Genomic DNA, 23024 nt, shown 5'->3' on the forward strand with positions numbered 1-23024 from the left:
CTGTTTTCAGAGATAATTTTAGGGACCTGTAAATTTTGCATTTTTCCAAGGTGGTATGATCTAAGGAGAAGTGTGTTTACTGTTCTCCTGGCCTGTGATTTGGTCTGTGAGTAACCATAAGCCCTCTTTTCTGCCCTGGGACTGTGATGAGGGTCCCTGCTTCACTGTGGCTGCAGGCTCTGATGTGCTAGCACTCCTCCTCAACCTGGGACTGACACTCAGGACTGCTACCTGGATTTGAGTATGGGCAAAGCAACAGAGTCCTACCTTCAGTGCCAGCAAAAAGAGCCCTATAATCTCTTTCTGATCAGTTGTTTAACCCTGTTACCATCTGTGGGCTGAGAGATCCAGATGCAGCCACTGTAGTTACTCATTCATTCACTCCCAAGGCCTGCTCCTGGTTTGTGTTACCCTGCTCTACATTGGCATGGCCTGCACTGGACTGTGCTCCACTCTCAACATGGTGTGAAAGACCTTTACTGCCAAACTTTAAAGTTGTCTTGAGCTGGAAAATTGTTTCACCCTTCCCTTTTATGGGTTCTGCATTCCAGGATTTGTTTTAGAGAATTATTTAAAAGTATTTGGAGGGGTTTAAGGAAGAGTTCAGGTGAGACCCTGCCTTCTCTCTGGCATCTTGGCTCTGCCTTCTCTCAAGCTCACTTTCAATCAGTGCTAGATTTCTTGTTATACTTCATAGCTAAATGTTTTCTCCAAGAATGCCAACTGAGATTTTATGCCAAGATTTGCACAAAATTCCTTAAGTGAAAACTTTGAAATATATTTTGTTCTTTCAACTAGGACGATCAATAGGGAAGATGTAAAAGCAACACACACACACACACACACACACACACACACACATCCCTTCAAGTTATTTGAAAGAACAGTTTTAGGTTTCCCATAAACACATAAAACACTTGACTATTTGGTTCTCCAAGAACTCACCTGTATTACTAATGTTGCCTGATGCTTCCTGCTGTACATTTGTGGTGTGAATCCAACACTGATAAGTGTTCCAGCAGTGTGAAGTGGAAGAAGTTCTCCCATCTGAGGTTTTACAAAAAACTCCCGATCACTGCCTGGTAGGAAGTATGCAGTGAATGACTCTGGGTACCTAGAGAAGTGTATAAAAATCATCCCATTAAAGCAGATCATTATCTCATTCCATGTGAAGGAAACTTGATGAATATAGCTGGTATCCTGCTGTATTAGGCTTACAATTAAACATTAATGATGCTATGCAGCTGTGAGCCCTGATCTTGTTATTTTATGGAATGTTTAGAGAATGATAACGAAAGGGGCTTGAAAATGATATCAATGAAAGGATGATATATTTTTTCTGGGATTGCACAAAGTAACTCCAATGAAATCGTAATCATGTGTTACATTTCTCATTTAAAATAATGACATACATCTACCAATTCCAAATACCTTTGTCAAATAGTCTTTCTAAAATGCTGTAAAATCAAAATTGAAATCACACCTGCCATTATAAAACTTTCCTTGCATGTTCTCATGTGATTCTGTAACTTACTCAGACACTATGAGATTTCATATGTATCAGTGGGGGAGGGAGTGGGAATGACAACAACATCACTTACAGACTCCTTTGGAACACAAATATAAAGTTGATTTTCCATTATGTTCAATGAATTAAAGGAAAATCGTCCATAATATACAAAATAAAATATATGTATTGAAGTATAACTTAATGATGAAAAGGACTTAAATCCTGACTAAGGAAATAACTTACTGAACTTAAGGCTGCAAGTGGCCATTTAAGTACAAGAGAGATAATAATATCAAGATGTTAGTAGCACACTTAAGAAAGTTGATCTAATTAGCTAAATATGGTTTCTACTTATGCAAAAACTTCTACTAGCTTCAATTTGTATTAGAATTTATCAGAAATTTACTCTAAGGTTGTTTGAATTACTTCTGGCAAGCAATAATTTTGATGATTTGGTTTTATTACAGCAGTGGTCATGGGTATATGCTTCTACCAATATTAAGCTGAATCAGATTATCTGACCTTCTTCAGATCAAATGGCATTTAAGCTGATTTCCCCACTTTAGTTAATTCACTGGCACTTGAGTAGTGAATTTAATGTTTTAGACACATACCATTTCTCTGTTTTATTGTATTTTCCTTTATTTGGTGGAGTTCTAAGAATGGCTACTACTCCAAGAAAAGATGCCAAAGTTTTACCTCTTAAAGATCAACATGAATTTTTCCTGAGAAAATGAAACGGTTGTTGATGGGGGGAAGCCAAAAGTTTCAAAGACCACTCAAGAAAACCTACAATGGAAGCAGTTGTACTTAAGGACAAAGGAAAGCATGGTTGAAAATGAACAAACAAACAAAAAACCCCAAGACTTGACAAACTATTACTTCTATACAGCCTAATTAATCTTCAGAAAAGAAGAAAAGGTCTTCAGAGGGATGGGGTAGATAAAGAGCTTGTACTTGATTTCTACAAAGGCATAAATGTGATCAACCAAGATGGTAGAATAGGAAGAGGTATAGTCCATAATCCTCCAGAACTACTCCAGACCTAATAATGATCCAGAAATCTCCCACAAAAATCAGTGTGTCATTTTTTCCATCTCAAGATCACAAATTCCATTCAAGCCAGGACAAGAGATATGGTCCTGGGACAGGCTGATATCAGAGACCCAGACCTTAGGCTAATAACAGGAGCACAGTATTATCCACTGACCCAGAAACAGAGGATGTGGATTTATCTCCTGTTTACTTCCTGACTCTTAATAGGATCATAAAATTGTCCCTCTGGCCTATAAAAGGAGATCACAGACTCATCCCATTTCTGTTCTGCTGTCCCAGAACAGGGATCTCAGACTTATCTTCACCACCTCCCACCAAAATGCTACATTGTTGTCTTCTAATTAAAGATTAGAGCCCAGGACTCAATTCTTAGTCTCATCAGTGGGCTCACTGCTTACAGCAGAGGTAAGCAGGGAGTGCTGTCATTATGAAGGCTTTCACCTAGGAAAAGATTGGGGAACCTGCAGCCTCAAGGCCACATGTCGCTTTCTAGGTCCTCAAGTGTGGCCCTTTGACTGAGTCCAAGTTTTACAGAATAAATCATTTATATTTATATATATTTATATTCAAAGAGCACATATGTGGCCTCAAGGCTGCAGGTTCCCCACCTCTGACCTAGGATATTGGAGACTAGGGACAGCCAGCAAATTCATGAACTAAAGCAATCATGAAATACACCTACCCAGATATATGAGATCAAGAGGACAAAGTGAAAATAGACAAAATCCATTAATCATCTCCTAAAAGAAACCCCAAAATGAAAACTTACAGAAATATCATAGCCAAAACAAGAGTTTCTAGGACAAGGGAAAACTATATAAACAAAGAAAAACAGTGGAGAGAGAAAGTTCCAAGGAAAGAAAATCAATATGATAAAAGATTTAGCAGTTAAAAATACTGGCCTAAATGAGGGAGAAAATATTAATTCCTCATTGGTACACTAAGGAAATATAATTTTTAAAATGACTACAGTAGCTAAATTAATTAAATTATCATTTGCCAGACTAATCAAACTACCAAAAGATTGCTTTATAGAATGATATTATTATGATATTTTGATTTATGATATTATTTTTTAATAATAAAATTGTCTAGATGATTAAAAGGTCAAGAATCCCAAGGGAAACTGAAAAAAACAAAAGATGAAAGAAGAAGGCTTAGCAAACTATATTAGAAAGTAATAATCATCAAAATGTTTTGGTACTGATTAAGAATAGAGAAACTGATCAGTGGAACAGATTAGGCACATAGCATATAGGAGGTAACCATTCTAGTAGTCAAGGGTTCAATGAATCCAATGAGTCCAACTACAGCATTATGGAAGAAATTAGACTGAGACCAAGATCTTACACCACATCTTCGGATTTGTTGCCAATGGATACTTAGAGGGAGAATGAAGAAATTACCATTTCAATCTATGGGTGAGGAAATCATTCATGACCAAAAGAAGAGACTATCACAGACTATTCATTCAAAAAGATAATTGTGATTAGACAGAATTTTAAAAGTTTTTCCAACATATAAGAAAATGATTCAATTTAATGAGAATAAGACCATTCTCAAATGAAAAAATGGTCAAAGTAGTTGAACAGGGAGTTCTCAAGGGGAAAAAAATCTAACCTATTAATGCTTATGTGAAAAAAATGTTCAATCTAATCAATATAAAAAGAGAAAATGACGGATTTAGAAGACCTGTGGGCAAACAGGCACAGTAGTGTACTGGGTGGAGCTTAGGACTGATCCATCCCATTCTGGAAAACAATCAGAAACCATGTCTTCCCTCCTAAAATATTTATGAACCTATGCATAACATTTGACCCAGTAATTACATGACAAGGAATATATCCTAAGAAGATCAAAGAAAGAGAAAAATGGTATGGTAGAAACAAACTTTGGAATGGGGGAGCATGTCTGAATTTGGGGAAGAGTTGAAGTACTTATGGTGTATGAATTTAATGGAATTCTATTATCCAAAAAGAAGCTCAAGCTTTTTTATGGAGGGGGGGGGAGTAGGTAAATATAAAATGTATGCAAAATAAATACAAAGTGATGGGAGGAAAGCTGAGAGCACTAATAACTAATAAGAACTAATAATAAGGAAGGTTTCATATAGGAGATATTATTGTGCTGAGCTTTAATGGAACCTAAGACATAAGAGTTGATGATAAAAAGGGAGAATATTCTAGACATGAGGGACATTTGTACAATATTAAAGGTGCAGAGGCTTAGAATATGACATTCTAGAAGGCAAAAGAGCTAAGATTACTACCCAGCAAAACTGAGTATAATCCTTCAGAGAAAAAAAAAACAGTTCTATCTTGTGGGATCCTGACTATGGCTTCAAGGTATTAGAAGTGCTTCTTCTGGCTGCTTGTAATGTTGTTGCTGTTGTTTTAGTTTTTGTTTTTGTTTTTTTCATGATGTGGGAGTTCTGGAATTTAGCTGTAAAATTACTGGGAGCTTTAATTTTGGCACCTCTTTGTGGAGGTGATTTGTGCATTCTTTTAAATTCTATTTTACTCTTTTTTTGAAGATATTAGGGCAATTTTCCTTGATAATTTCTTAAAATGAGATGACTGGACTTTTTTTTTGGTTCATGACTCTCAGGCAGTCCAATAATTCTTACATTATCAGTCCTTAATCTATTTTCAGGTTATTTTTTTTCTTCTGATGAGATAGTTCACATTTTCTTCTAATTTTTCATTCTTCTGACTTTGCTTTATTGTTTCTTGATTTCTCATGGAATTATTATCTTCCACTTGCCCAATTTTAATTTTTAAAGAATCATTTTCTTCAGTGATCTCTTTTATTTCTTTTTCCATTTGGCCAATTGTTGTTTTTAATTTACTATTTTCTTCAGTATTTGATGTACCTCTTTTATCAAGCTGTTCATTCTCTTTTTATAATTTCCTTGAAATGCTTTCATTTCTTTTCCCAATTTTTACTCTTCTGCTCATATCTTTTTTTAACACTTCCAGGAATTATTGTTGGGCTTATGTCCAATTAACATTTTTTTTCCCTTGAGACTTTGCTTGTTGTTGTTTTCACATTGTTGTCTACTTCTGAGTTTGTGTCTTGATCTTTCCTGTCACCATAGTAGCTTTTCATAGTATGTTCTTTTTGTTACTGTTTGCTCATTTTTCCAGTCTATTTCTTGACTCAGAACTTTATTTTAAAATTGGGCCCTGATCACTTTGAGGTATGGAGGTATCATCCCAAGCTTCAGGCTTTTTTGTATTGCTGTTTTCTGATGAGTTTTAGGGCTCTGCAAGTTTTTGGAGTTTCAAGATGGTGTCATCCGGGGAGAGAGATGTGATCACTACTTTCCTGGTCTCCACTCTGGTCTTTGCCCAGGAAGGAACTCTGCTCCCTGAAACCACAAGTTCTAGTGCTTCTCTCAGCCCCAGACCTGTGACAAGGGCCCCTGTTTCCATGTTATGGAACATAAACACTCCTCTATGTTATGCAATTGCATCCCAGAATTGCATATGGGTAAGGGAATTGCCAAAAAGCTCCTGGTCCTGTGCCCTGTGTCAATTCAGGGTGGTCTGTAATCTCTTTCTGACTAGTTGTCCAATCACCTAGATGTCTCTGGGCTAACAGCTACTGAAACTGCTGCCTCTGCTGTCCCAGCTGCCTCTAAGGTCTGCTGCTGGTACTGGTGCTGTGTATGCTCCAGACTAATCCCCACCCTAATCTCCATGAACTTTATGACCCAACCATATTGGCTACTTGCTTATTCTCATGCATGGTGTACCATCTCATTTTCATGCCTGTTACCAGCTGTGATGTGTATCTAGAATTTTCCCCCTCCTCACCCCTTGGTTTCCATGGTGTCCTCGTAGATTCAGCTCAATTGTTTTTCATCATCAGACACTGAACATTTGAATCTTACATCTATAATTTAAAAAGCCAACTATGTTTTGATGAAATATATATGTAAAATAAAGATAATTTCCAAGTAATTTACTGGTTTCAGTAAGCACTTAGCTGGTACCTAACATATTCTTTCTAAATTTATATGAGCTTTGGTTCTAAAATACTAGAAAGAAACTTTTATAAATACTATTCCTTACCTCAAAAAGCAAGTCAAAAAGCATTTCATGATATAAACTCTTTAGACTTTTCTTGAAAGCTATTTCATTTAATTTTAGCATGTTTTATCTACAGACGCACCTAGTTCTAGAGATATAGATCTCCATATGCATTTCTTCTAGATGCCAGGAGGAAAAAGCACTGAGAAGTGGAATTTCCAATCATGGGATGGGGGATGGAGCTAAAGAGAGCTATATCCCTTCAGAATATTCCCTACCCCTGCAAATGCACTTAATCTTTCTTCACCCCAAATAATCCCTTTCTCCTCTGACTATCCCTAGCAGAAACATTTGGTTCTGGAGAAATAGGAAGAAATAATTCTTAAAGGAGACTGGATTGCCTAGAGAAAGACTTTATAAATGTTCTTTATATGGGCCATTTATCACAAAATCTCTTATTGATCTTCATAAATACAAAGCTATAATGCATGGTTGGAAGCAATTAGAGTGATTATATCTTATTCTCACCAGAGAATAATTTATTTTTGCTATCATCATATTTGATAAGTGAAGTATAAAAAATCATATGAGAATTGCTTCTTGTTGCAAGGTTAGATTGTTTTCTAACTTTTTGTCAATGAAAACTACGTGCAAAGGTCAATTGAATCAAATCCTATATAACAAATAAAGTCTATTACAAATACATTGTTTTTGATACCAAAATTCTTAATTATTGGCATTTATATGACATATATTAGGTGCCCAAGACAAAAGGATGCTAAATTAATGTACATATTTTTAACTTCCATCAAAAAGGATAAGGTAAAATTCCATTTTGTTCTCAAGTATCTGGTAGCTCTAGATATTACCTACACCCAATGTGCCCAAGATAAAAAGGCCAGCAGAGATCGACAGTAGTTTAAAACTGTGTTTTATATTATAAATGCTGCAGACATTCAAAATTATGGCATAGTAGAACTTCTGAATTAATGAAAGAGGAACATTTTCTTTAAAAAAAAACAAGAACTAATTCACCACTTTTAATTCATATACAGTTGTAGAAATAAACTGGATTTTTTTCTCAATTCAAGTCATATACATGTATATTTATACATATATCCACATGTTTATATAAATACAATGAAGACAAAATAATATTGAGTTGGATTGAACTCCAAAAATAAAATAAAAATTCTGAAAAGGTTTATATATGACACGGCACTTGGATTGAACTTGCAAAGGGGTTAGGGTTTCCAACATGCAAGTATTTGGCAGGATTGCATTACAGGAATATGAGTCAGACAACACATAAATAGGCCCAGATACAGGAATGAGATGGAATGTCATGAATTGAGAACAAGAAGAAGGACAATTTGGTTCACATTCAGAGGGTACAAGGAGGAATAATGTGAAAGCAGCGCAGAAGGATCAGATGAAACCCAGTTGCAAAGGGCTTTGAATATCTACTAGAGGAGTTTGCATTTTATCTCAGAAACAATAGGAAGCCACTGAAGCTTTTTATGTCAGAGGATGTGTGGTGTATGTGACGGTAAGCAATCTTGTGCTTTCTTTTTTTTTTTTTAACAAGAAACACTTAATGTTAATGTACCTGTCACTTGTCTTTAAAAAATAAAGTAAAACTAAACATGGCTAACAAAACAATAAAGCTCCTCACTGTTCACAGGAGGCAAAATGATGTAGTAGAAAGAATAATACTATTACAGGATTATTCAGTTATTTAATTCAAAGTTTTTCTTGAGGGTTTTGCTCTGTGAATCTCATTCAGAATTTAAGGCTTTTCTATTGATTAGAAATTCCTATAAGCAGTGATTAAATTATTTAATCAACCTGTCAAAAGCAATCTAAAGTGATGAAATGAAGGATGAAACTTGTGTTATTTTCAATATAAAAGATTTGGTTACTTTGATTTGATCAAATTAAATACAAGATGAAATTACAAAGTGATTTAAATTTACAAGGAGGCAGTGTAATGGCTCAATTACAGTGAACTCTTAGTTATGAAATGTTTGCTATCTACAAAGAAAGAACGAAGATAAGCCTATCCATTAGAGGTCTAGGAATTTTATGAATTCAGCTCAGTATGTGATACTTTAGGTAGAAAATGGCTATCTCCTTATTAGAGAAGTCTTGCCAACACCTGAAATTTAAGCAATACAGTGAGTTTGATAAACAAATATAGGAGGCAGGGATTATAGTTTATCTAAATTTGTATCTCTCATTGTACCTCAGCAGAAGCTGCATACTTTAGGGCATTAAGAAATGTTTGCTGAATTTGGATTTACCCAAAGAACCTTGAAAATGGAAGTAGCATGCAGACAAGACAGAAGGAAGAGAAATGGTAACGTACAATAAATCACCTCCCAAAGAGGTAATTTTCTTAGTGTAAACAAGTATGATATTAAAAATCCGCTGCCTACCAAACAAGCTAAAATTTATTTTTGCACTTACGATTGTAAAGGGAATTTTTGAAACCTGACCAAACTTGGAAACATTCTCAGAGTAATCATGAAAGAACATTTAATCAATTAGTAGAGGAACAGAGCCCTCATTCATGCACAGAATTGTTTCTTCTCAGTTAATTAGTTTAGAAAAATGGCCCTGTTGATTACAATGAACAATTTCATTTTAAAAGACTCCAAATTTGGATATGTAATGGTCTGATCTGAGATGTGAGAATTGGAATGGAAATACTATGAAAAGCCACAGGTCTCCTATTTCAATTATTTTGCTATAAAAGCTTGCAAATTTCCTGAGCATAGAAGGAAATGTGTATATATGTTCCTATTCGCAAAATAAGGAAGAAAATAACATCTATGTCTAGAGTTGAAGGGACCTCAGAAACCAGACCTACAAATTTTTTTTTTAAGATGAGGAAATTTAGGACTAGGGATTCTAAGTGACTTACCTAAAGTCACAAAGATTGTAAGCATTTGAAGGTGAATGTGAACCAAAATCTTTTTACTTGCCTCAGGCACAGCATTATCTACAGAATCCCATTAAATCCATCTGATTGTCTTTACCCTAAATAAACTTTCTTACAAGTATCCATTAAACTAATATATATTGTCCTTATTATTACCTATTTTATGTAGGATCTATAGCAGAACCCAGATATTCAATCAAAGATAGATTGAAAGGACTGCTACTTACACTGGGCCTTTGGATGAACTTTATGTGCAGTAAAATTGGGTTCCCACCATGAGGGTGTCTGTGGCAGGTCCTCTCTGGACCTTTGCTTTTCATAGTGATTTGCTCCCCCATTGCACCAGAAGACTATACCTCTTTCTTATAAACACAGGATAAACTGGGTTGGATTGTTAGACTGGGGATAACCTAAGCATACTAATACTCAGCAACTTACCTGATACAGCTGCTTTCTAGAATCATGAATCAGAAGCACTCTGGTTTTATTTCATGTGACTTATTTATGTGAGGTATATGCTTTGAGTTTTTAATGTCACACTATAATATTGAAACTAGTGATTCAGAAAGATAATAACAAGACCTAAAGATGAGCTATAGGGTGGTGGAGTATGTTATTCAAAAAACAAAACAGCATATATATATATATATATATATATGTGTGTGTGTGTGTGTGTGTGTGTGTGTGTGTATGTATATGTATGTATGTATGTATGTATTTGTATATATACACACACACACATATATATATGTATGTATGATAGCATATATATGACAAGAAGAATTATATAAAGAACCCTAGCAGTAGAAGGAGCATTAAAAGTGATCAAGGCCAAGTTCCTGCCTAACTCAAGAATTTTTTCTATAGCATATGACAAGTAATCACTTAGGTTCCAGATGAATACTCCTAGTGATAGGGAGATCACTACTATTATCAACAAAAATACTTACCAGTTCTTTCAAAAATCCATTTTCTTTCTCAAAGTTTTTTTCTGTATGTTGAGCTTAAATTTGATTCTCTTTAACGTCTATTCATTAATCTAGGTTTTATCCTTTGGAGCAAAACAAAACTACTCTTTTCCAGGAAATGGTAATTTAAGTATTTAAAGACAAGTATCATGCTTCACCAACAAGGCAGCCTATATTTATTCAACATTCTTTTATATATCATATTCTCTAGACCCATTACCATACTGGTTGCCCTCTTCTAGATATGGTCCAAGTTATGTCAATCAAAAATATGTAGTCCCAAAGTAAATACATATCAGAGATGTAGTGTAAACAATGCAAAATATCATAAATATACCATTCTTTGACCTATGTACACTAAGTTTTCAGTCCCTTTTCTTTTTAGCAGCCATGGGCTTAATGTCAAGGGTTCCAGCTTGCTTTAATAATTTTTCATCTAATATTGTCATCTATAATATTGCTTTATTCTTACTGAATAATGTCTCAAGTCTTGTTGATTCAAACATTTTACATATTTTCTCATCTATTCTTCTCTTTTCTATTCTCTGTACCAACACCCACATCTAAACCTTAAACACCACTGAGCTGGATAATTAGAGTAGATGCCAGTCCTTCCCAACTATAATCAATCTTTTACATCACGTAATAGATTTATTAATAACTAAACATGAACTGAAATGGTCTGTCTGATATCTTGTAAGCCCTAACTTTACATAACAAGAGCCTGAAGTCGATGGAGGCAAAGTAGTTTCCCCAAATTCATTTAAGTAGTATCAGCAAAAATATTTGAAACCACGTCCTGTTTCCACTACATCATAATGATTTGTGACTCCTCTGCTCAGAAGTTTTTAATGGCTCCCTGCCTACCACAGAATAAACTTCAAACTCTTTTAGCATGGAATTCAAGGCTCTTCATAATTTGAGTTCACCTCACGTCTCCAAACTTATTTGACATACTCTCTTTGTCCAGCTATAATCCAATACCAGAAATTCCCCGCACATTTTGCTTATGTCCTGCTTATTTCTTTGTTCACACAGTTCCTGATGGCTGTAATGACCTTCACAGGCCTCTTTCCCTCATTTATGCTTATTGAAATTCCATTTATCTTTTAAGATTCAGCTTAAATGGTCCCATGAAGCCCTCCTTGGTTCCTCAATGCAGCATAAATTACCTTTCTTTCCCCTAACCCTGAATAGCATTTTGGGCCCTTCTTAGGCATTTTTGTTTTTGTCGTTCAGTAGTTTCAGTCACGTCCAACCCTTCATCACCTTATGTGAGGTTTCCTTTGCAAAGACACTGAAGTGATCTGCTATTTTCTTCTCCAGCTCATTATCAAAGGAAGAAACTAAGACAAACAGGGCTAAGTGACTTCCCCAGGGTCACACAGCTAGTGTCTGAGTCCAGACTGGAACTCGTGAAGATGTGTCTTCCTGGCTATAGGCCTGGCAATCTATCCACTGAACCACTTTTTTATTACTTTGTTCTATTTTGAAATGTAAATATACATTGATGTATCATATTTTCCTAACACACTATAAGTTTCATGATGGTAGAGAATATCATGCAATTTTTGTGCTCTGCTCATGATTGATGTTTAATAAACGTTTGCTAAAATGAATTTAATTTGATGTTGTCAGTGAAACTTTTGGTGAAAAATTATGTAGGGTGTAGAGTCAAGGCCCAGTCCTGTGGCACAGTTATAGGAACTTCCTCCCAAGCATGCTCCAGTGATGCAGACTGACAGGGCCTGAATATATAAATCTGAGATTCACCTACACAAAAACATATACATAGAAATAGATATGCTGTATTCCAATCTGTGTGGCCTTTCCTTTTTCACTGGGATTTTTCACACTCCCTAACTAGCTTTCATTCACATTCCTTACACCTGTCATACCATTCTGGACCATTAAAAATGTAAGCGATCATTTACCATTTTTTTTCCTCTCACACAGTTAATATTGTTATTAAATTCCTCATCATGTCTTGCCTGGAATATTGTGACTGCTTTTTAACTGGTCTCTTAGTTTCCATTCTCACCCTTCACCAATTAAAATACCACATAGTTGGCTAAATAATTTTCCAATGGCTCAGATCTGACCATATATATATATATATATATATATATATATATATATGTGTGTGTGTGTGTGTGTGTGTGTGTGTGTATATGTGTATATATGTATATGTATATATACATATACATATATAGTCAGATATATGTGTATATGTATATATAAAAATGTGTATGTATGTATATGTATATGTGTGTGTGTGTTTATACATACACACATATATACACATATTTATTTTATATATGTATATATAATGTATAAATGTACAAACACACATACATGTATCTGTGTATGTGCTTGTAAATATATTTGTGTGTGTGTGTATCATACATATTTTGAGGCATCTTTAGTCTAACTGACACTACCCTTGATGAGCTGGGTCCATATAGTTTAAGCTAGTTACATTTCTCCCATATATTAGCCCGCTTGATCCCCGATATGTGACTTTTCTCTAAGATTATCCATTAAAGTTTTCCAGTTGTAAATCTTTAAGCAGCTTTTAGAAAGGGGCATTTCAAATGTGGCACTAGAATTCCTTTTCTTTTATTCATGAGATGCTCAAGAAATTTGCTTTAGATATGGTATAGTCTCTTTGAGAAGCTATTTGGGGAGCTGTACGGCCATTTTATTCTTGTCCCTTAATGTAAAAACACTAATGTTTAGCTGATCCAGTGATGCTGCTAAGATCCTGATGGAAAGATGGGAATCACTGTCCTTGGGATACAACGCTAGGTCATAACTCTTGCTTTCTGGAAGATGCATTTGTCCACTTTGTGAGATGGTCCAAAATGTCTCCTTAACCTTGGTGAATCTGTTTCCACTTGACCTCAGTTTCTAATGAAGACTATGCAAGATGAGCTGGGGACAGAGTTGAGGTAATGATGGAAAGATGGAAAGGCCAAAATCTTTTAAACCTACAAGCTCTTATTCCAGCCAACGCAGGAAAGAGAAGGAAACTTAGCAAAGACCAAAACCATGTCTTCTCTTTCCTCCGTGGGAAGTTTCTTTTTAGAAGGTATAGACAGAATGCCATGTTTCCTTCCTGATTTGAGAGATTTTCTAACCGAGTTCAGGTATCAAGGCCAAAATAGAGTGGAGTATTATCTCTTTTCATTCATGTTTGCTTATTTTGTCTAACACAAAAGAGCTTTTCAAAAGTTGTAGATTTAAACTCAAAATGGACAACTATCACTAGAAATAATTCCTTTAGTTATTGCAGATCCTTATATCATAATGCATACATCATCAGTTTTAGGAAAATGGGATACTGGGGGAACAAAAATCAAGTAATAACTATGGTAATGTTATAATATTCTGGTAGGTGTCTGCTATCACTGAAGAGACCTAATATTCTCTAAAATAGGTATAATCAAGCCTTAATCATTTCAGTTATAGGAAGGAGAAACTTGTGATGCCCTTTTGTCTTAAAGAATATTTAGCCTTGTTTTGAAGGCTTCCAAAGGAGACTCTGGTTTTTATTATAGAAGGAGAACCTTGTGTTGCTTTACATTTTTTCTGAAATTTTATCATTAATCAAAACCTTTTAGGTTAATAATTTGCAAGTGAAATGACTTTGATATTTTAGCAAATAACCTGTTGATAAAACTTAGTTTTTTCTGTACCAATGAAAAATGTATAGAACATAAAAATTCTACACGTAATTATTAGTAAGAAATATATTTTTGTGGCTAATGGAACCAATTAGGTTCAGGTTAAAACATGCAATTTGAAAAGAATTATATTTTTTCAAATATTCTGTAAGATATATCAGAACTAAAGAATTTAGCTATTTGAAAAGAAGCTCTGTAGGCCCTGCAGTGAAAGATTGCCAAGCATCTTACGTGTTCCCTAAACATGGATGATATGGAGAGTATGACACAGAAAACAACAGCAAAAACAAAAACACAGTATAGTGAAAACAGTACCCAGTGATTCCAAAATAAAACTAACAACAAAGCTAATAGAAATCAATATTTGTGGTAAAAGCAGGGACTTGCTTGAGGTCTTCCCCAAATCCCTCCAAATAGCTGTAAAAATGACTCTAAAGAAATTCTAGAGCTATGGAACTCACGAAATAATGGAGTGAAACAAGTCTACAATCCAAGACAGCCTGGAAGGCTGACTGGAAGGGTCTATCACACTATGCTGGGAGCAGAGCACAGCCAGCATAGGCCACACCAGAAGCAGACTGGGCAGAGCAGGCCTCAGGGCACAGAATCACTGGCAGTTGTGGCAGTTTCCAAACTTCTAAACCCACAGCACCCAATATATCATAAAAGGTCAGTGGGAAAACTCTATCAGATCTGGGTGAGAGAAGAGTGAGGTCCAGCCCCAGTCCCTGGGGCAGTAGAAGAGACTGCAGATGCAGCAGCTGTGGCAGCAGAAGCAGCTGCTTCTGGAGCTCCAGGCTCACAGACAATGGGGGAATCAAGCATCTGATCAGAGCAAGACTGCAGGGATCTCTTTGCTGACACTGAGGAAGGATTCTCTTGCTTTTCCCTGCTTAGATCTGGGTGGCAGTCCTGGGGTGAGGAGTAGAACTGGTATGGCAGAGCTTGTGGTGGCTGTGAAGAGGGAATCCTCTTCACAGTTCCAGGGCAGAGAGGAGTGCTTGAAATCACTCACAGACCAGAACATAGGCCAGGAGAGGAAAAAAGACCTCTCCTTCGATCATAGCACCTCAGAAGAATGGAAAATTTACTGGTTCCTAGGAGTAGCTCTGAATATAGCTGTGTAAAACCCCTGAAGCTTGGGACAGAACACCCTCCACTCTGGAAGCAAAGTCATACCTTGATAAAGAGATCAAAAGTGAAGTAATTGGCTGGGAAAATGAGCAGAGAGCATAAAAATCTCAGACTACAGAATCACACTTTGGTGACAAAGAAGATCAAAACATATAACCAGAAGAAGACAACAGAGTTAAAGATCCGACATCCAAAGACTCCAAGAAAAATATGAATTGTTTGCAGGCTGTGAAAGAGCTCAAAAAAGAGTTTGAAAATCAAATAAGAGAAGTAGAGGAAAAATTGGGAAAATAAGTGAGAGTGATGCAAGAAAATAATAAAAAACTAGTGAAAAGCTTGCTAAAGGAGACCCCCAAAATACTGAAGAAAATAACACCTTAAAATAGACTAACCCAAATGGCAAAATTGGTCCAAAAAGACAATGAGGAGAAGAATGCCTTAAAAAGTGGGATTAGTCAAATGGAAAAGGAGGTCCAAAAGCTCACTGAAGAAAATAATTCCTTAATAGTTAGAATGGAGCAAATGGAAGCTGATGACTTTAAGAGAAATCAAGAAATTATAAAACAGATCCAAAAGAATGAAAAAATAGAAGACAATGTGGAATACCTCACTGGAAAAAGCACTGACCTGGAAAATAGACCGAGGAGAGATAATTGAAAAACTAATGGACTATCTGAAAGCCATGATAAAAAAAGAGCCTAGACATCATCTTTCAGGAAATTATCAAGGAAAACTGCCCTGATATTCTAGAACCAGTGGGTAAAATAGAAATTGAAAGAATCCACCAATCACTTCTTGAAAAAGATCTCAAAAAAGAAGACTCCTAGGAATATTATAGCCAAATTCCAAAGTTCCTAGGGCAAGCAGAAAATATTGCAAGTAGCCAGAAAGAAACAATTTGAGTATTGTGGAAACACAATCAGGATAACACAAGATCTAGAAGCTTCTACATTAAGGGATCAAAGGGCTTGGAATATGGCATTCCAGAGGTCAAAGAGCTAGGATTAAAACCAAGAATCACCTACCCAGCGAAACTGAGTATAATATTTCAGGGGGAAAAATGGACATCCAATGAAATAGAGGACTTTCAGGCATTCTTGAGCGGAGCTGAATAGAAAATTTGTCTTTCAAATAAAAGAATCAAGAGAAGCATGAAAAGGTAAACAGGAAAGAGGGACTTATTAAAGTTGAATTGTTTGCATTCTTGCATGGAAAGATGATATTCGTAACTCATGAGACCTTTCTCAGTAATAGGGTAGTTGAAGGGAATGTACATAAATACATATATACATACATACATACATACACATATATACATATGTGTATATGTATGTATATATATATATGTATATGTGTGTGTATATGTATATATGTGTGTATTTGCAGAGGGCATAAGGTTAGTTGAATATGAAGGGATGATATCTAAAAAATAAAATTAAGGGGTGAGAGAGGAATATATTGACAGAAAGAGAAAGGGAGAGATAGAATGGGGTAAATTATCTCACATAAAAGAGACAAGAAAAAGGTGTTATAATGGGAGGAAATAGGGGAGAAGTGAAAAGGAATGAGTGAACCTTACTCTCATTGGGTTTGGCTTAAGGAGGGAATAACATGTGCACTCAATTGGGTATCTTACCCTACTGGAAAGTAGTGAGGAAAGGGATAAGGGTGGGCTGAGATGATAAAAGAGAAGTGCAGATTGGGGGAGGGGGCAGTCAGAAGCAAACACTTTTGAAAAGGGACAAGGTCAAAGGAGAAATTAGAATAAATGAGGATGGGATAGGATGGAGGGAAATATAGTTAGTCTTTCACAACATGACTATCATGGAAGTGTTTTGCATAGTGACACATATATGACCTATATTGGATTGCTTGCCTTCTCAATGAGGGTGGATAGGGAAGGAAGAAGGAGCAAATCAGGAAGTTTTAAAAACAAATGTTAAAAATTGTTCTTACATGCAACTGGGAAATAAGATATACAGGCAATGGGGTATAGAAATCTCTCTTGCCCTATAAGAAAGTAAGTGGAAGGGGGATAAGGAGGGTAGTGTTATAGAAGGGAGGACCAACTGAGGAAAGGGCTAATTAGAATGCATGCAATATTGGGGTGGGGGGGTAGGGGAGAGATGGGGAGAAAATTTGTACCTCAAAATCTTGTGAAAATGAATTTTGAAAACTAAAAATAAATTAATTAATCTAAAAATAAATCAATATTTATGTTTTTCACTGTCTGAATCATTTTACAAAGTACTGAAAACAAAGTAAAATTTAAAATTTAAGATAGAAGCAATCTTATAAGTATTGCTTGAGACTTTCTAAAATTCTAGACTACACACTCAAAAAAATGATAGCTATGGGGAGAGAAGGGACATTAAAGGTCATCTTCGAGGCCATTGCTAATTTTCCAAATAAAGAAACCGAGTCACAGAGTTTAAATTACTTCTCCATTATATCTTAGAACACAAATTCTGTCTTTAATTCAAGTGTTCTTTCCTTTTCTTTTCCCACATTTTTCCATTATATATGCTGCATATACGTGTGCTTCATTTAATAAGGCAATAGCATTATTTATTTTTAATTATTTCTACTAGGAGGAAATATCACTGTATATAGTAAATTACGGAAATCCTTGAACCAGATAGAGGAAGGATAGATAAGATAAGGGTTAGGATAAAAAGAAACCAGAAAATGAATGATGAGAGACAGAGCCAAGATGGCTGAGTAAAGGCAGGGACTGGCCTGATCCCTCCCAAGTTCCCTTCTAAACAGCCTTCAAATAACACCTCAAAAATATTATTTGCTCATGGGTAGGCTGAACCAATATAATAAAAATGACAACTCCATCTAAATCAATTTGCTTATTCAGAATCATGCCAATTAAAGTACCAAAAATATTTTCTAGAGCTAGAAAAAATAATAACAAAATTCATCTTGAAGAACAAAAGGTCAAAAATATTAAGGGAATCAATGAAATGAAAATATAAAGAAAGGCAGCCTAAGACTACTAGAAGTCAAACTGCATTGCAAAGTGGTAATCATCAAATCTGGTACTGGCTAAAAAGTAGTGACAGATCAGTGGAATAGATTAGGTACACAATAAACAATAGCAAATAACCATAGTGATCTAGAGTTTGATAAACCCAAAATTCCAAGATTTGGGGACAAGAACTCACCATTTGGTAAAAACTGCTGGGAAAACTGGAAAGCAGTTCAGCAGAAATTAGGTAGACACCAATATCTCACACCACATACCAAGAAAAGGTCAAATGAAAACATGATTTAGACATAAAGGATGATACCATAAGCAAATTAAGGGAACATGAAATAATTTACCTGTCAGATCTATGGATAAGGAGACATTTTAAACCAAACAAGAGATAGAGAGAACCAGGGGATTTTAAATGGATAATTTTGACACTTTTTTCAAGTTTTGCAAAATAAAACCCATTCAATCAAAATTGGAAAGAAAACAGAAAACTGGGGGGGGGGGAAATTTTACATCAAATCTCTCTGATAAAGTCTGCATTTCTCAAATATATAAGTTGTTTTTAAGAATACAAGTCATTCCCTAAATGATAAATGGTCAAGTTTTCATAATGAAAGAAATTTTCATAACAAGAAATGAAAGCTTTCTATAGTCATATTTTTAAAAGTGCTCTAAATCACTATTGATTGGAGAAATGCAAATTAAAACAAATCTATGGTAATACCTCACACCTATCTGGTTGATTAGCATGGCACAAATGGAAAATGACAAATTTTGGGGGGGACATGGGAAAATTAGTGCACTGTTGGTTGAGTTGTGAATTTATTCAGCCACTCTATTGAGTAATTTGGAACTATGCTCAAATGGGCATATGACCGATCAATACCACTACTAAGTATGTATCCCAAAGAATTTTTTTAAAAAGAGGAAAGGACAGACACACACACACACACACACACACACACACACACACACACACACACATACGTATATACAAAAAAATTTATTGCAGCTCTTTTTGTGTTGGCAACATAGGCATGGAATGCTTCTCCCAAAGAGAAGGAGCCCATCACTTCTTAAGGCAATGCACTCAATTTTTGTTAAGGAGCTAAGAAGATAGAAAACTATACACAATGATTACAACATGAAGAGCACACCAACAGTAAATAACCAAAATTAAATATTATGAAACTCTAACGACTAAACTTGGCCCAAAAGAAAAGAGCTGTCTCCCTAATTTGCAAAGGTGGTAGGCTATGATCATTGAGCACTGCATAAAATTCCAGACTTGCTTGATATTCTCTTTAGTTTTGTTGAGATGTTTTCTCCCCTTTATTCTTTATTTTAAAGAATGGCTCTGTGGGAAGAGGAGTGATATATTAGGAAATGAAGTTGATGTAAAAGCAAAAGATATCAATATTTTTAAGACCTCTCTTTCCTAGACCTTTTCCTCCTATAGTCTTTCCAGAATCCCAAATGCATATAAACCTATTTTCCCACGTAAAACATCCCTGGCCACTTCCTTTAGTACTAGATGTTTATCTTTCCATGATATATGGGACCAGAGAGAGGAGTAGACATACAAGTTGTTTGTCACTGTCTCTTCTAATCCCTCCTTTTGCTGACATCACCCAGCAACCTGTCCTCTTTTAAGACTCACTCATTTTATCTATATCATTGACATCCTTTCTGGAACATTGTTATAGTTACCTACCTACAGCCAAATATTCATTCTTCCTTCTCAAGGCATTCAGTACTTAGCTCAAAGCCATCATTTTCTTGTCAACTGCCATGCTCGTGATCCGAGAATTTTAATACACACATTCACGTATCTTTATACATCTCTTCCCCTGTTTATTAACTTCTAAGGAGCCACATCTTCATTATACCCTAACCATGTGTAGGGATCGTCATACCTAATATTCCAATAGCACCCATAATTGTACCACCTCCACGACAGTGAAGTCTCACATTTTTCTCTGTTATTATCCATTATCTACTACTTCATCTCTCCCTGTACCTATGTCCTATGCCTGTTCTTTCCACACCCAACAGTATTATTTTAGTCTATTAACCCTACACCATCCTGACTTTTCTCTTTCTCAGACTTGAATTATATTTGACCAGTTCATCTATACATTGGCTCCTATCCTTTAATGCATTGTCCTTTCTACTTTTGTCTTGTCAAACCCCAGATATAGCAGTAAGGCAAAATTCATGACCTTGAAGAGGGCCATGGACATGCCTGAGTGGTTCAGAATCACGAAGCATAAGGAATTCTCTAGGTAGAAGGCACAGGAAGTATAACATTTATTTCAACTCCAGAGGATTAAATCCAAGGACCAATGACCTCAATCTGATGTAAAGCATGTTCCTAAAGTCTGGACATGCATTTCAAGAAATGAAATGAATGAAATTTTCAACAACATGTTATTTAATTGTAATATTAATAAGTAACATCTTCAATATTATTTCCATCATTTTTGATGCAAAGGTTGATGCTTTGCAAGATTCACTTGAACTCAATGCAATAACTCCACATTTCTGTCAGTTAGCACATTCACTCTTTATCTGTTCAATCAAGTGTGTTGCATCTGTGATTTTCATTGAGTACACCTTTAGCATACCCCAGAAAAAGAAGTCACTGAACAGCACAGAGTCTTCAGTGAAACAGTTAATGAGACGTTAATGAGATTTCCTATGTGTCCTGACTTTAGGGATGCCCTGTAGTAGCAATAATATTCCAAAACCAGTAATCCCACCTCACTGTAGTAACAAGGAAATTATAACAAAATATTATAGCAAGGAATCAAGCCATGCTGTAGCCTCTGCAGCCTCCTCCCTCCTCCCCACCACCACCCCCGCTCTGCTGCTAGGGCCTTTCTATAAAGATCACTCATGAATCCTAACTCTCTTTTCAGTACTCTCTCCTGCAGTTATGCTTAATCTCCACAACTCTCTCTTGCTCCGCATTCACGATGCTGGCTCTCCCTCAACATCTGCTGCCTCAATGTCCTCTTGATGTCTGCTTCCAAATCCTGTTGCTCTCAGTTCCTCTGCTCCCAGTTCTGCTGCTCCCAGTTCTGGGCTCTCTTTTTATACAGTCCTAGCCATGATCTGATTGACTAAAACAGTGCATATACCATTAGCTCTATTCTTAGCAACTCCCCTTAGGGCCCTGAGGACTTCACTCCTCTCAAAAACCAGCAAACTAGTTTGCTAACTAGCCTGGGGCCTCATATTTGGTTAGTGAAAGGGTGTGGTCCTGTCTCTAATCAGGCCTCCCTCTTTTGGCCCCACCTGAGGCCTATTTAATGGGCTGGAAAGATCTTTCACTTACTGATTGGCTCTAAATTCAGCCCCAAGATCTTTCAAGTCCATTACACAGGCATCATCAGAGTGGCCACATGGTTCATTCGTTGGGCCCTAGATCTTTGTATCCATTACATAGGTCAATAGGAAACTGGTGTCAATAATACCATAGCAATATAACAATACAACAAGGATATTACAAAATAAGTACAGAGAACAATATCATTATCCCCTTCTCAAATGAATGGGGCTCAAAATCTTGGTGTAAGGGGAGAAGGTCTCATCCTCCATAACTTCTTCTTGCTGAAATTGGACATAGAGCTGTCCCTGCCCCAAAAGGCCAAGAGTCCTACTTGAGAGGTCAGTTCTTTAACAAGCTGGCACCCAGGAACTCTATGGATGCCAGGTCCTCAAGCAGTCAGTCATCTGAAAGTGTAGGGTACTTAGGGTACTTAAGCCTAAAGGAGACAGAGCTAGCAACAAGGTTAACCAAAACAAAGACAAAAATGAATAGGCAAGTATGGGCTATTATCCTTCAAATAAAATCACATCCATTTTGATTGAGACTCTAACTATGCAAAGATTCAATATCATAGTCAAACTCAGATGAGAAATGTTTCTCATCAAAAGGAACACAATGAGGAAACTAAACTAGGAGGATCCCATCCTAGATAGAGACTAGGATTGTCCTCATGGATTTCCCCCCGGATACAAACTTCCACTTGTTAGTCATACAAGAACACGTTCCTGCTGAGTGGCTGGGGGCATTTATCAGTGTCAGCCATGCTTCTGGAGTCCATGAGTCCATTATCATAGCCCTATTCACAGTAAAATATAGGATTCAGGGGCACAATTTGGTAATTATCTTCCGCTCAAAAAAACAACTGTTACAGTATTGTCCTTCCCATGGGCTATGATTTCTGCAGCCTTTGGAATATCATTTGGCTTCCGTTTTACCCATAACTTAGCTACCAATTTTATTCTATCAGTAGAGCCAGACCCTTCTGTTCCTCTACTAGTTATTTTAGAAGAAGGGTCAGTTCTCACAATGGGTATTTTTTCACAAGGGATAATGATCACTTGAATTATTCTATCATTTCTACAAAACTATACAGGTTCTTCAACCAAATTCTGGAGTGCCACAACAATTTCTCTTTGATAATTAGAATCTGTCACTCCAGCCAATACATGTATTCCTTGAGCTGCTAATCCTGGTTTGGGTAATATCATTCTAAAGTGATTCTTAGGGATTCTGATACATATACCATTAGAGGCTTTTCTTTATTAGTGATTTTATTTATTTAACATTTTAGTTTTCAACATTGATTTCCACAAGATTTTGAGTTACAAATTTTCTCCCCATTTCTACCCACCCCCCTATTTCCAAGATGGCA

The 23024-nt window shown here is 36.1% G+C and overlaps 1 protein-coding gene across 1 annotated transcript in view; it reads right to left on the reverse strand.

Annotated features, from left to right (window-relative positions):
- CFAP47 (cilia and flagella associated protein 47) overlaps positions 1–23024 on the reverse strand; it is a 965255-nt gene that overhangs the window by 35122 nt on the left and 907109 nt on the right. Inside the window, exon 64 of the mRNA XM_036744194.1 lies at positions 946–1114. Within this exon, the coding sequence (XP_036600089.1) occupies positions 946–1114 (169 nt within the window). The remainder of the gene's footprint in view (positions 1–945; positions 1115–23024) is intronic.

This window comes from Trichosurus vulpecula, chromosome 2 (assembly GCF_011100635.1).
Source record: "Trichosurus vulpecula isolate mTriVul1 chromosome 2, mTriVul1.pri, whole genome shotgun sequence".
In the NCBI taxonomy this organism is placed as follows: Eukaryota; Metazoa; Chordata; class Mammalia; order Diprotodontia; family Phalangeridae; genus Trichosurus; species Trichosurus vulpecula.